The sequence below is a fragment of the Topomyia yanbarensis genome, chromosome 3 (genome assembly GCF_030247195.1).
Source record: "Topomyia yanbarensis strain Yona2022 chromosome 3, ASM3024719v1, whole genome shotgun sequence".
In the NCBI taxonomy this organism is placed as follows: Eukaryota; Metazoa; Arthropoda; class Insecta; order Diptera; family Culicidae; genus Topomyia; species Topomyia yanbarensis.
Window position 1 is genome coordinate 105,420,164 of NC_080672.1, and position 13,742 is coordinate 105,433,905.

General features: G+C 39.8%; 1 protein-coding gene across 9 annotated transcripts in view; it reads left to right on the forward strand.

The window, feature by feature from the left end:
- Positions 1 to 13,742, forward strand: part of LOC131693203 (solute carrier family 12 member 4) — a 666,250-nt gene that overhangs the window by 638,487 nt on the left and 14,021 nt on the right. For all 9 annotated transcript variants that reach the window (XM_058980844.1, XM_058980846.1, XM_058980845.1 and 6 more), the window contains 3 exons: positions 7,886 to 8,014; positions 8,186 to 8,370; positions 8,531 to 8,670. In XM_058980844.1, the coding sequence (XP_058836827.1) occupies positions 7,886 to 8,014; positions 8,186 to 8,370; positions 8,531 to 8,670 (454 nt within the window). The remainder of the gene's footprint in view (positions 1 to 7,885; positions 8,015 to 8,185; positions 8,371 to 8,530; positions 8,671 to 13,742) is intronic.

Below are 13,742 nucleotides of genomic sequence, written 5' to 3' on the forward strand. Positions count from 1 at the left end.
ATGAAAAATGTACACTGAACTAAGGAGTGCGTAAAGTTTTCAAAGGATTAAATATGTGATGCTGGCATCACAGAAAACGTTTAACTTCATTTGTTTACTGTCTTATTTTGACTTCCGATAAAATATTAGAAAAATTGTATTTTTTTTCTTGTATTTTTTACGATAGATGGCAGTGTAAGCTCCATCAAAAACAATAAACATCAAGCTTGTAAGGTTTACTACCCATGACTGCATACAGGCCCGTAGCGTGCAGTTGGCCAGGTTGATTCCCGTCAAGAGCGCCAATCACAAGGTGGACGCTGAAATCTTGATATGCTTTGTAAAATAAGTGGGATGTCATCAAATAAGTCAGAATAAGAGCTATTTCCAACTACACACTAAATTATTGTCCGTAAATCGAACTGAACAAGCAGGCCAATGTAAGCAACAAAGGGGCTCAAAGCTGGTGTTCAACCAACCTAGACCTAACCAGTACTACACTAAGTTGAATCTCTGATTGGAATGTAGAACCACTTAAGATTTTTGGCGTTGATAGAAGCGCTAGAAACTCCTTGTTTGATCTCAAATTTCTAAGACCAAAGGCTGTTTGCTTCGAGTTTACGTCAGCGCTATCTCGAACTGTTATATTTGATAGTCTCTCAAGTGAAAAAATTTAGCCTATACAAGAACTCTCATCAGCCTATAGTTTTTTGGAGCAGTTACAAATGTCCTGGCAAGGGGATCGTCAGAGCCGCACTGTTCCTTGGCCAAGATAACATAACAATTTGGCGTGGTGAGAGGCATAGCTCTCTTTAGTATTTCTGCAAAATAGTGCTTATAGCATCTTTTAAACGAAGGGGCATGGTAACATATCATGTTTATTTCTTCCACAATAGGCATACTTTTCAGAATTTCCAATGCAAGAGTCATTCCAATCTTTTTCTGCGCATTTGACACATCGGGAGCTTATTGTTGCAATGGTCCACTCGTTCGTGTTCAATGAAATGCAAGATGCGTTGTACACATAGTGGAACAGTAATTATGTATAACAGTTCAATCCGTCGTTTCCAAGGTTCCGTCCTGTGGGATTACCATTTAAAATCTACACTCACGAGGGTCCTTTAAACAGTGAAATTGAATGGTTGAACACACCGTCGATCTCAACTTCGTGAGCGGGGATGTAGACGCGGTAGCCCTACGTAAAAGACTTACCGTCAGTTACATCATTTACTTGCTTAAGACCAGGGGTTCCAACAGTACAGCCTTGCGACAGTATTTCAGAGGCTGTCGTCTTCTTTTCGCTTCGACAGTTTGATGACCGAATCAAGCACGGCAGCTCTCAGTAAAACTGTTATGCGACTTGCAACGTTGCCGTCTTGTACCGCACACGACAGTTTGCGCATACGTCTACAATTATAGCGATGGCAGCCTCAGTTGGTTTTGCGTAACATACAGTTCGGCTTGGCGAGCGAACGTGCTCTAGCAAGAGAGCGTCGAGAACACATAGAGACATCCGATTCTGTTGCACAGCGACAGTAGTAAAAAGGTAGTCATATTGGTAAGTCTGCTTAAGACAAGCCGAGCTTTCGAAATATATTTCTGCATCAGATCTCTCCAAAATATTTAGAATATTTGGTGGTTTATCTTTGGTCTGAAAGAAGATCATATTTAACCGACTTCGCAAACCGAAAACGTAAAGAATACGAAGGAAAAAACAGAAAATACGGGAGATATAATTAATTGAAAAACAAGTTAGAGGATAGTAAAGACAAAATGTTGTACCTATCTGCACTCGTTATATGGCTGAAAGATAACGATTTTCTAAGCAACTGGCAAGAAGAATGCGAAAAACCCTATATGAGCAACAGATCGTAAAAGCATCTTTGCTTCACTCGCATGTGCAAAAAGATGGGCAGGTAGAGTCTTGGATATAACAGAAATGCCGTGACGGCACTGATAATTGAAATCTATTAATATACTTCGTAAATTGTGAATTATCGCAACACTTTCAAACTTGCGTAACTTTTTTCGTACTTAGCCGAAATAAACCAAATTTTGCTCAGTTTCTCTTTTGAGTGTATTGTTTACATTTGCCATGTTTTTCAGTTGTCAGTGAGAATCCGGTCGAGATAGAAGAAAATTAACAATCCACCAACCACAGACGGCGCCAGTGGTTGAGTGGTAAGCGTGACCGCCACTCACCCAAATCGGTCTGGGTTCAATTCGAGCCGAGGTCGCTGAGATTTTATAAGGAAAACCTGTGGTCACGTCTAGGGTTCGCAGTACCGACCCTTTTTGGCGAGAACCGGTACTACGGTACTGAAGCCCTCAGTACCGGTAGTACCGGTAAAGTACCGGTACTCGAATTTTTTGATTTTTAAATCGAGAAAAGCTTCAAAGTGAAATTGAATGCTCAAACTGATGACCATATTCTCAGATGATTGATTTGTGCACTATTAACAACTATTAACAACAGTAAATCAAAGCGAGAATGGCAGTAAATCCGAGCAGGTTGCTTCCATTTCCTCTCTTGATTTTCTGTAAATTGGTTTCGACGTGCATACCAAGGTTCCTTGCTTCCCTGTAAACTATGGAGTTTTGCTGAATTTTGCGATCACCAATAATTACAAATCGCCCCATTTGGAGTAGTTCACTAAGTCTAAAATTGTTAGCTACTAAATCGCTGTTCGTTCTTTTATAAATAAAGGTTTAAGAGCAAACCAAAGACATGACTTAGACCATAGTCTTATTACGCACTACCCAGCGAATAATGGAAACCAATCAGTATGTCGCTAATAAAAAAATCATTGCAAATTTTTACGTCTCTTACGCTAGATGTGAATATTTTGAATTTAGTACAAGATCGTTAAAATTTAATTTCGACAAAATAAAGCAGGAATTTAAACATACCGTTCATTACAACGGGAGCTAGTAATGTTTATCTTATAGAAGGTAACTAATATAATTAAAAGTCATCTTGCAGACCGATATTTTGAAACAGGTCCCCCTAGAGTCCACATATTTTTCATAAAAAATGGCATGGTACCGAAAATACCGGTACTGGCTTTTGTTCAGTACCGGTATTACGGTACCAAAAATGGGTCGGTATTCCCGGGATTTTCGGTACCGGTATTACCGGTACCACAACCCTAGTCACGTCGTCCTTAGGAAGGGAGGTAAATCCGTTGGTCCCGGTTCATGTATTAATGGGACGATATATAAGGTCCAGATAGTGGTGTCACCTCTCTGACGTCGCTGGCGTGGGTACTCAGTACGGACAAAAGCCAACGCAAATAAACAAAAAAAAACAAAGGGCCGCACAACTAAGATTTCGCCTAGGACGCCAGAAGACCATGCTACGGCTCTGACTGTATATCAGTCCCATTTGCGTTTTCATGAAGCTGAGTAAACGAGCGACAAAGTATGCAATACGATTTAGCATTTGTTTTTAAATATGGAACTCATGCTGTTGCATTTTCTGGGTCGTGCAACTAAAACGAAATCATATTAATTGGGTAAATAATGAGAATAGTGTATGAGTTGGAAAACACTTGGGTATCTGATGTTTTGACCACTTTCGGAAGTCATTGTACAGTATGCTGAAAAAGTACAACTATGACGTACGGCTCCTTTTTTTGTCGAAAGCAATCGATCTAGGGTGCCAATTAAACGAAAATACTTGTGAAATGTTAAAAACCTTGAAAGCGTTTCTTTAAGAGCTTCTCAAAGTGAACGCTTTACAATCATCCGAAACATTTACTCAATGCAAACCATGCGTTATATTTTTTCGTTTATATTCTTAATTGGAATCATGCTCTTTTAGCATTATATACCAAACAGAGTCGAAAAATGTTTTTTTTTTCTTTTACCAAAATCAGGCTAAAATGACGAAAGAGCGACGCTACTTTCTAAACTCTTAGAACATTGTCATGTCATATTTCATTATTTCCTCCGCAAACTCATTATCGCTTTGAGATTGAGAGCAACATTAGTCCCTTCGATATTGAACATAATGCTGGGCTAAGAAAAATGCACTATTAACGATATTCACTTGTCGTTGTTCGATTTCGTGGAATTACGAGCTAGCGATGATATTGGACGACTGAAGTACTATTGGTGTGTATATTTCCCACGTTTGCTGCGTTCTAGTTGCATCACAATGCATATTGCAATAATTTCATATTATGAAAATTAAAATGAGAATCAAAATGTATTTAGCAACAAAGAATGCAGCGAAAAGACGAAAGTGAATCCAGTGGGTTTCACCGTTCATTGAATGTATATGAGAATTGTAGGCCCTGATACCAAATTTAGTGAAAGCATTACACTAAAACAATTTAAGGTTCAAAGAACTTTGGGCGAGTGTCTATTAGAATTGAACGGTTGATAGTATGTGTTAGATAAAATTCACCTTTTCAAAAGCCTAAAAGAAGAAAATCAGTCGATTTAATAGATCATCACGATTCAAATTATGCAAAATAGCTGCTGAAAAAACTATCGTGTTAGCTGAATAGTGCTTTCGGAAAAGTGGCTGTGATTTTTTGCAACACTACCACACCGTGCTGGGATACCCAACACAACTGCGAAATGAAAAAACCACAGCCGCTTTTTCGTATCAGGCACCATTCAGCTAAGTCGATATCTTTTCCAGCAGCTATTTTGCATGATTTAAATCGTGAGGACCTAATAAATCGACTGATTTTCTTCTTTACGAGTTTTGAAAAGGTTTTATATGGATAATCTGGTGGCAAAGCTGAACATAATTTTTCCTACGCATACTACCAAGCGTTCAACTCTAACACACACTTGAAAATATTTACATCTCGCAAGATGTACATAAAAGGAGCGTCACAATTCACTTATGGGCAGTGATGTACCAAATCGGGTTTTTATAATTTTGGGGAAAAACTCAAGGTTTTTCCCGGTTAAAACGGTTTTTTCACGGGAAGTTTGGCTTTTTTGCAATTTTTTGATATTTTAGTAATTGAACATTAATGTATTGTTATCAAAACATTTTTATTTTATTTATGAGCATTATTGTCATAAAGTTTTGCATGTATATGAATTCTGAATGGTTTTCCTCGATTGAATCATTGTTATAGCGGCGATCCAACATTTCTTTACAAATATGGTGGTTAAATAAGTGATAAAACTTTTCAACACGTTTTGGGCTAAGTCGATTGCGTTTCTTGCTGTGAATCCACCTAAACGTACTAAACATTTTTTGTACTGTTGCTGATGTAGTTGATGCCGAAAGGATTCGGATTGCGATTTGTGAGAGTTCTGTTCATACTAGAGACGAATGTCAAGGCCACTCGCTTTCTGCATATTACTCACTTTTACTTTTCACCGAACTAAATAGGTATTTTCTAAATTTTGTGTGAATACCTACCTTATTTCGCTAAAAGTATAGCAACCCCTAAAATGAGTAACAAGCAGAATAAAAGTAGTTTTGGCATCACACGATTATTCTAATTTTCACTAGTCAGAGTAACAATGACTATTGTTCCCAGTATTATATGAAACAAGTTGGAATATGGAATGGACCAAAATTAAAGTCGCAGGAACAGAAATTGCTTCGTAAAACCCGTTATAAATATACTAGAATGTGAAAATTGGATTTGAACTTCAAGTTTCAAAATCGGACAAGAGCTTTTCGATTATGTCCTATAGAATAAAAGCCGTAAAAAAGTAAATCCGGTTCTTACAAAGGACTTTTCTTTATTCAACTTTTAATCTTGAATGTAACGTTGTACGGAATTTCCTGTGAGCGAATTATACTGGAGGTTCATACTTGCCGACTTTTTCGGGTGAGAATATTCTAAGCGATTCTCATGCTCAAGGATCTCTGTCCGATTTTACGCTTGATGTTTATATTCGATTTTTACATGCTAACACATCTGGAGTGGGTTCTACAAAGCATGTTTTATCCTTGCGACTTTTATTTTCGGTTTCTCAAATGTAAATTCAAGATTCTTTAACCCTCCGGAAGTTGCGCTTATGGCCCACTGAACGAGCAGCCGCTGGTGCCCTATGACGATTCTGTTAAATTTTCAGAGCAGCGTGCACTCAGTGCGCTAGCGCGACTGCTAAAAGATTGAAAAACATTAAATGAACATCATACATTCGATAAAACGAAAAAAAAAACCCATATTTCGTCCGGGTTAAAATGATTTGGGATAAAACCCGGTTAAAACCCAAAAATAAAAACCCGGGAAGATGGAATTTTTCTCATCGGTACATCACTGATCATGGCCCTGCTTCTCGACTATTAAAAACTGCTGTTTGTTATTTTAGACATAGTTTCTATCGTTGACAAAGCACTGAAGTGATACCACCAGTACCCCATTATACATACGAATATACATATATACGAATGTATACGAGTGAATGCGTTTTACATGTGTTTTAGTGCAGGATTATTCTAAAACCAATATTCTGATAATATATGATTCACCAATACATTTATAATTGAGGGATTGTGAGTTTATACGTTGTAATAATGTAATTAATAATGCTTTATTTTTATTATACCAATTATAATACAAAATTCGCATTAGAATTATGCCTGTTGACATGTAAATCATACCGATCGTGTTCTCATTCATTTACGGCATTTCGAGCACGACGGCATGCAGCTATAATTAGATGTAATAATATATGTATAATACGTAGTAAATATGTAAATATAGCATCATTATATTTATCAGATCCATTAGTTTCAACTCGCATCATTGTTAATTGTATATTTCCATTATGTATAATCATTTTCCACAACGCTGTCAAATAGTAACTGCTCAAACAATCACACTCATTGATACCATTACACCTTTCATTATGTGCTCTATCGCTCGCAATGACAACATCAGCATCGCTTGCGACAGAAGAAAAAAAACCTTTTCTCAGCTTCAATTTTTAATCGCTATTGCAAGATCCTTTGGCCCGTTCTCGGGTTTTACACTGTTTTCCATTCACAGCGCTCGTCGGACCCTTCCTCCGGCGGTCTGCTGTCATTCTAGTCCCAAGTGTTCGTTTATTCTCTATTAATGTCAGCTCTTTTTGCTTTCGTTACAAGTAGTGTTACCCCTCGTGTTTCTTCTCTAATTTGATTACACTTTTATCGCTATTGTTATGTTCCCTCATTTAACGTTGCCGGAAGGTGGAAAAGAAAACTTTCTCCCGAACACGGATGACCACTCGCAATGACAACAGACACCCGTGCGGAGGTGTGGAAGACAATTTTCTTTTCCGCCTTTTCCGAGCTGAGGGATTACAGATTCATGAAAAAACCAACCATAGTACCATAGCCTCCATAATAATGAAGCGGAGGCGTGGACAAAAAACCGTTCAAGGCTTCGCGGGCACGAACTCAGCGTAGGCGCCTCAATCCGTCTAACAATCGTGACGGTGCGACGGTGACTGAGCACAGGAGATGTCTTGAGACGAAAGAGCGTCTACAAAGAGAGCAGAGGTGATAGGCATTTCTTTGGTACGTACGATGTGTAAAACGTAATGCGAAAACTGATTTAGTCCATTGAGCCGCAAATCGGAAGATTAGATCCAAATCTGTATGCTGATGTTGGATTCAAACTAAGCCAAACTTCGACCGTTTCGTTGGCCAACCCAAAATTTTACGTATCGTACGTTTTGAATTGACGTTGTAACCAATCAAGCAGCTTTTAAAATTCGGAAATGCATGGACACCATTGTGTTTTACTGATCGATGAGGTTATGTCACATCTAATCTGCATCTTGCAGACGATTCTTCGTTGCCAAAGCGAAGCCTTTCGAACCTCTAGCCGGAGCTCACCCCAGAAAAAAATTGTTTACTCTTCTAGCTTCTAACACCACAACTTTATTCTTTTACTTTTTATATTTCTACTGAAAACGTGCCCGATCTGCACAGGTACAAGCAATCGTCGATCATCACCACAACATAGAGAGTAATGCTAAGACGGCTTCCAAAGTTCGGTTCGCAGATCCAGCGGAAAATAAAGATATCTTCAATGACGACGAACGCGAGGAAAAGAATGAGGTAATGGCCAAGGCATATTTTTTTTAAAAAATGGACAAAATCACATCATGATAATGCCTTTTTAATAACCAAAGAATGTTTTGACCTTTCTCTAATTACTGTCTTGATCTATAAATTTATTTCCATCTTTGCTATCAAAAATTCCCGGGGGTGCCTCGCTCTTCGAACCAGACTGAAACCGAGAAGGACAAGGACACCAAGGAGAGTGAGAGTGACAAGGAGTCGGGTAATGAAAGTTCCGAACAGAAGGAGCAGACGCCAAAGCTTGCCAACAATATCGCCTCGCCCGGCAAAGACAGCAAGAAGGGCGCCGGGGACGAAACGCCCAAATCGCCTAGCAAAGCTAGTTATAAGCCGTAAGTTAAAAGATAAAAAAAATAATCTATCAAATCCGAAAGCAGGATGCTGCATCCTGATTGAAGGATTATTCCATTAGCGTGGGATGGTCCTATGCAAACATAACGATTAATACCAATTTTTCCACCCATTTTCAATCACCGCCAAACCGGCTATTAGTGACGAAGGCAACGTGAGACGAATGCACACGGCTGTGAAGCTCAACGAGGTTATAGTCAACAAATCACATGACGCTCAGCTGGTCATACTGAACCTTCCTGGCCCACCGAAGGAGACGCGTATGGAGCGTGAAAGCAATTGTATCCTTTTGGAAGACAATTTTTTTATACAATCGTTCCATTTGTATTGTTTTACATTTTAAATTTCTTAAAACTATTGATTTTTTTTAAATGAAACTAAGAAGATTTTATAGCTATCTTATACATGTACACGAGGGGGTAATATACTTTTCGTAAGATGGGGTCATTTAGGTTTTACGGTAATACGGTTGGACGTTTTTAGCAGGAAGATTATTGTAGCAAATAATTTTTAACTAAGGGGGACAGTTTTTACAACTTGAGCTTGAGCTTGTGCGACTACCCCTGGCTGCTAATCCGTTATCGATCTGGACTAGCTGAAGTTGCACAGAGAATAAGTAGATAATTATGCTTGGGAGTAGCGAAACATCGTTCAATGTGCAACACTCCTGGTAATCCTAAAGTATTGATCAATATCGGCGCCGGCCAGGCTCGAACGTAGATCGGATCGCGGAAGGAAAGGAATTTATTATAAAAAATGTTTGATACGACTTGCGGGCATATGTGGTCCGGAATCCCACAAATCTCGTCTTTCATGGATGTGTCGAAGAAAACAGTAGATTCAGAAGTATTAATGAAATGCACATGGGTGGAATTGGCATTTCTGTTTCAGATACCTAATGTGACATCCTCAGGTACCTTTAGAGTCGAACCAGACCCCGAGATGTTTAAAAGATGAAACCTGAGCAATAGTTTAACCCACTAATTGAAGCTGTAGCGCTGGTTCACGTTTCCTTGAAAATACGACTAGCTCAGTTTTCTCCGCGGAGAACTCGATACCCAGCTGGAGGTCCCAAGCAGACAAATTGTACAAAGTATCTTGCAATGGTCCTTGCAAATCGACGGCTTTGGGACCTGTAATAGAGACCACTCCATCGTCTGCAAGTTGCCTTAGTGTGCAAGAATTGACAAGACATTCGTCAATGTCATTCACCAATGATAAACCACCATGCGAAAAATGAATGTGTTTTTCTGACAGCAAGTTTAGCAAAAAGTCGTTTAGAGTCGGTGAAAATCCCCCCTTAATATCTAGGAAAACTGATGCCATCTGCTCTTTTGTAGCATAAGCCATTTGAATTTCTGTTGAGCGCAACGCAAGGCAATCGTTCGTCCCTTTGCCTTTGCGGAAACCAAATTGGGTATCTGACAGTAAACCATGTGCTTCAACCCAATTGTCGAGGCGAAACAAGATCATTTTCTCGAACAAGTTTCGGATACAGGGCAGCATTGCAATCGGTCGATACGAATTGTGGTCGAAGGCTGATTTTGCTGGTTTTTGGATGGCGATGACCTTCACTTGCCTCCAGTCATGAGGGACAATGTTACCATCAAGAAACTTGATTAAATAAATTCAACAAACGTCTCTTGGCAGAGTCTGGCAGATTCTTTAGCAAGTTAAATTTGATTCTGTCTGGCCCTGGGGCTTTATTGCTACATGACAAGAGAGCAATTGAGAACTGCACCATCGAAGACGGTGTTTCATTCACGTTATCATGAGGGGACGTGGCACGGTAGATCTCCTGTGCCGGAGCGGAATCCGGACAAACCTTTTTGGCAAAATCGAATATCCAACAGTTTAAATATTCCACACTCTCGTTAGTACTGTTTCGGTTTCGTAAGCGCCGGGCCGTACCCCAGATAGTGCTCATCGATATTTCTCTCGTTAGCCCGTCGACGAACCGACGCCAGTAGCTACGTTTTTCGGCTTTCATCAAACTCTTCATGCGCGTTTCCGCCATCGAGTACTGTCGGTAGCTGGCTGGCAGCCCGCCGTACCGGAAGGTCTTATACGCGGCGGCTTTCTCCGCGTACACGTCTGAGCACTCTTTGTCCCCCCACCATGGGTTGGGAGGACGCCCGCGAGAGTTCGCGTCTGGTACGCGTTTAGTCTGAGCTTGAATCGCGGTATCGAGAATCAACCTAGTCAGGAATGCGTACTCTTCCTCCGGAGGAAGCTCCTGAGTGGACTCGATTTTGTCGGATATCGCGGACGCGTAGCTCTTCCAATCAATATTTCGTGTGAGGTCATACGAAACATTGATTGTATTCGGTGGCCCTGAACCGTATTAATTACGATTGGCAGATGGTCGCTGCCGTGGGGATCAAAGATTACCTTCCACATGCAGCCTAACCACAGCGATGTCGAGCAGAGGGACAGGTCCAAGGCGCTCGGACGCGCTGGAGGGGTAGGAATCCGTGTCATTTCACCCGTATTCAAAATGGTCGTATAGAAGTTGTCGCAAAGCTCATGGAGCAGGGTAGATCGAATATCGTCATGAAGGCAACCCCATGCCGTACCGCGGGAGCTGAAGTCACCTAATATCGCAAAGCCGTCGGTGGCTAACTGAGGCTCTAAGGGGGATGTAGGTGGAAGCAATGCAAAGGTCTCCCTAGTAACAATTGATGTTTTATGGTACTCTTGAAACCATTTTTAAAATTTAGAATGTACTTGTAGTATGCCATAAAACCAGAAGTGTTACTTGGGCTCTCCTTTAATTCTAGTTTGACAAGCCACAACTTCAATGCCTGGTGTCGACGGGAGGTCGATTCGATTGAAAGAATAGCACTTTTTGATCCTCAAAAGCACTCCTCCGTAAGAATCTTCTCGATTCAAGCGGATAATCTTAAAATCGTGGAAGTGTAGGTCTATTTCTGAAGTAAGCCATGTTTCGCATAGTGCGAATGCATCGCATTTCAAGTTATTCAGTAAGATTTTTAATGAAATCGATTTTCGGGATAATGCTTCTGCAATTCCACTTTAGAACAGTGATTAAATCCGTGACCTCGTTCGATGAATTAACCATCGAAGGATACAATCGCTGAAAGGCGCAGTGAACTGCATCAAAAATGTTTTTACTACGAGGAGAAAGCTTATCAAGATACTTTTAAGAGGGTCAGAAATATTTAGTGCTGTCCACAATGTCAGAGAAATTTAAAAGCTGGCGCTGGTTTCTTTCTCTGGCTGAGATATAGGAACACTTGGGGTTTTTGATGTTCTTGGAAGTGCTGGGAGCTCCTTTTCTGAGCTCTGATTTCTAAGACCGGGAGCGACTTGCTTCGGTTTTGCACCAGTACTTCCGTGAGTAGTTATTTTAGAGGGCGCCATGAAGAGACACCTTCTGGCCTTTACGATGTTCCCTCCTGGGGTTCATCACAGTCGCCTTCATCAGTGGACAAGCTGGTATAGATGTTCGTAGAGGCCGGTGGCGTAACTATCTTAAGCAGATCGCTTAGAGCGTCCCTGAAGGGAACGCTTAAGATTCTTCTCGCGATGTTTGTACGCGGGACATGCCGGGAGATCATATGGGGCATCTATATCTCGCATTGTTACTTGTATAACATTTATTAACATTTATTTATTTTATGACACTATCTGTTATGAAAATTGTATTCTGTTATAATCTTGTTAATTCATTCTGATCGGGATTTCAATCAACCAGCGCTGAATTAATACCCTGACTAGTTTTAGAAGGAATGAATGAGGGCATACTTATCACTTTTACCTCATTGGGTAATAAAAAGCAATAAATCGCGTTGATTAACATTTCTGTTTGATTCCAGCGAATACTCATATGTTCCCTAAAGTCAACTTCTAGGCCATTAAAAATCTCCGGATCAAAGCCTTGCCAGAGGTAGTAACCCTAGAAGACGTTGAAATAAAAGAGCCACCTATGCTTCGGTAGGTACCTAGCTGCGACGAATACCGATTTCGTTTTTACATCAGAGTCGCTCTAGGTTCGCTTGGGACTGTCACTTTTATATGGATTTTGTAAACATTAGAGCGAACCTCAAGCGACTCGAATTCAAAACCGAAATCAGCATAAATTGAAGAACATTGTTGCTACAGGATCACTTTCTAGTGAAATCAAAAACTTTCCCTGTCGCAAAAGGTGTAAAAACAGTAACTGGGGTAAAAAGAAATAATTTCGGAGAAGATTCCCGTCACAGATCTATCTTAGGAAAAATAAAATCTTGAGAAATCACACCAACATTTGAATCTAAGAAAACTTTTGTATAATCGGTGATATAAACTAGGATAGATGTTGTTAATAGTATTCCATTTCCCAAATTCTGAAATGAAACTTTTTAATTAGATCGGTGGGAGAGAATCCTACAAAAAACTATATTTTCATATGTTATTCAAAATGGTGGTAAACTCCAATATGTTACTATGTTTTAATTGCCGCAAGGTTCTACTGTATCGATTTTGTTGGGTATTTTCGGCAAATTTAAGACTAAGAGAAACGAAAGCAATGAAATTGAAAGACGGATAGGTATTCTCGAGTGAATCAGTTATAAACTTAGAACGGAAAACTAGGACTAGGCATGCTCGTATGTACATGATCGAAAGGAAATGTGTAGAGTCTTTTGCCTTCTACTAAGTAGGACAACGGCGGTAAAACATCATGGCTTTCGTTTCTCTTAGTCTTGAATTTGCCGAAAATAGCCAACAAAATCGATACAGTAATCTCCAATATGGTCGCTCTAGAATTTTATTTGTTTGAATAATAGGCCAACATTTTTCCTTCCCAACGGTATAATTATCCAAAGTGATCTCTTTATTACTTAATGAGTTATTGCAGTTTCTGTGAACCATAAATTAATGGAAATCTCAGTTATGTTTACGCCACTAGTCACCGAGAGTCTATCGATTTCAGCAACCAACACAGATTTCTTGATCAGGCAACTATGGACCTTCAAATAAGAACGAGATTGAGATCCATGTATAAGTTGGGGCCCGGTTTCAGTAAAAATTGTCCCAAAATTTTGCGTGACAAATGAAAACAAATTGAAAGTCACGTTAATAAAAATTAAAAAGTTTCAAAATTTCATAAAAAAAATCAAAAAAGGAAGGCTGGTGGGACCCCTAACCGTTAACGAAAATCTACGAAACCCTGGATCCGACATTATTTAATGGATCCACGTCCAAAATAGCTTGTGCACCTTGGATTTTTCGAGTTTCGTGTTTTTCGGCCAACCCTACCAGTACAGCCGCAGAGTGCTTTGTCGCATTCAAACGGCTAACTACAAATGATGGTATAGACATATATCGAAACACAGATCCGTGTAAAAAA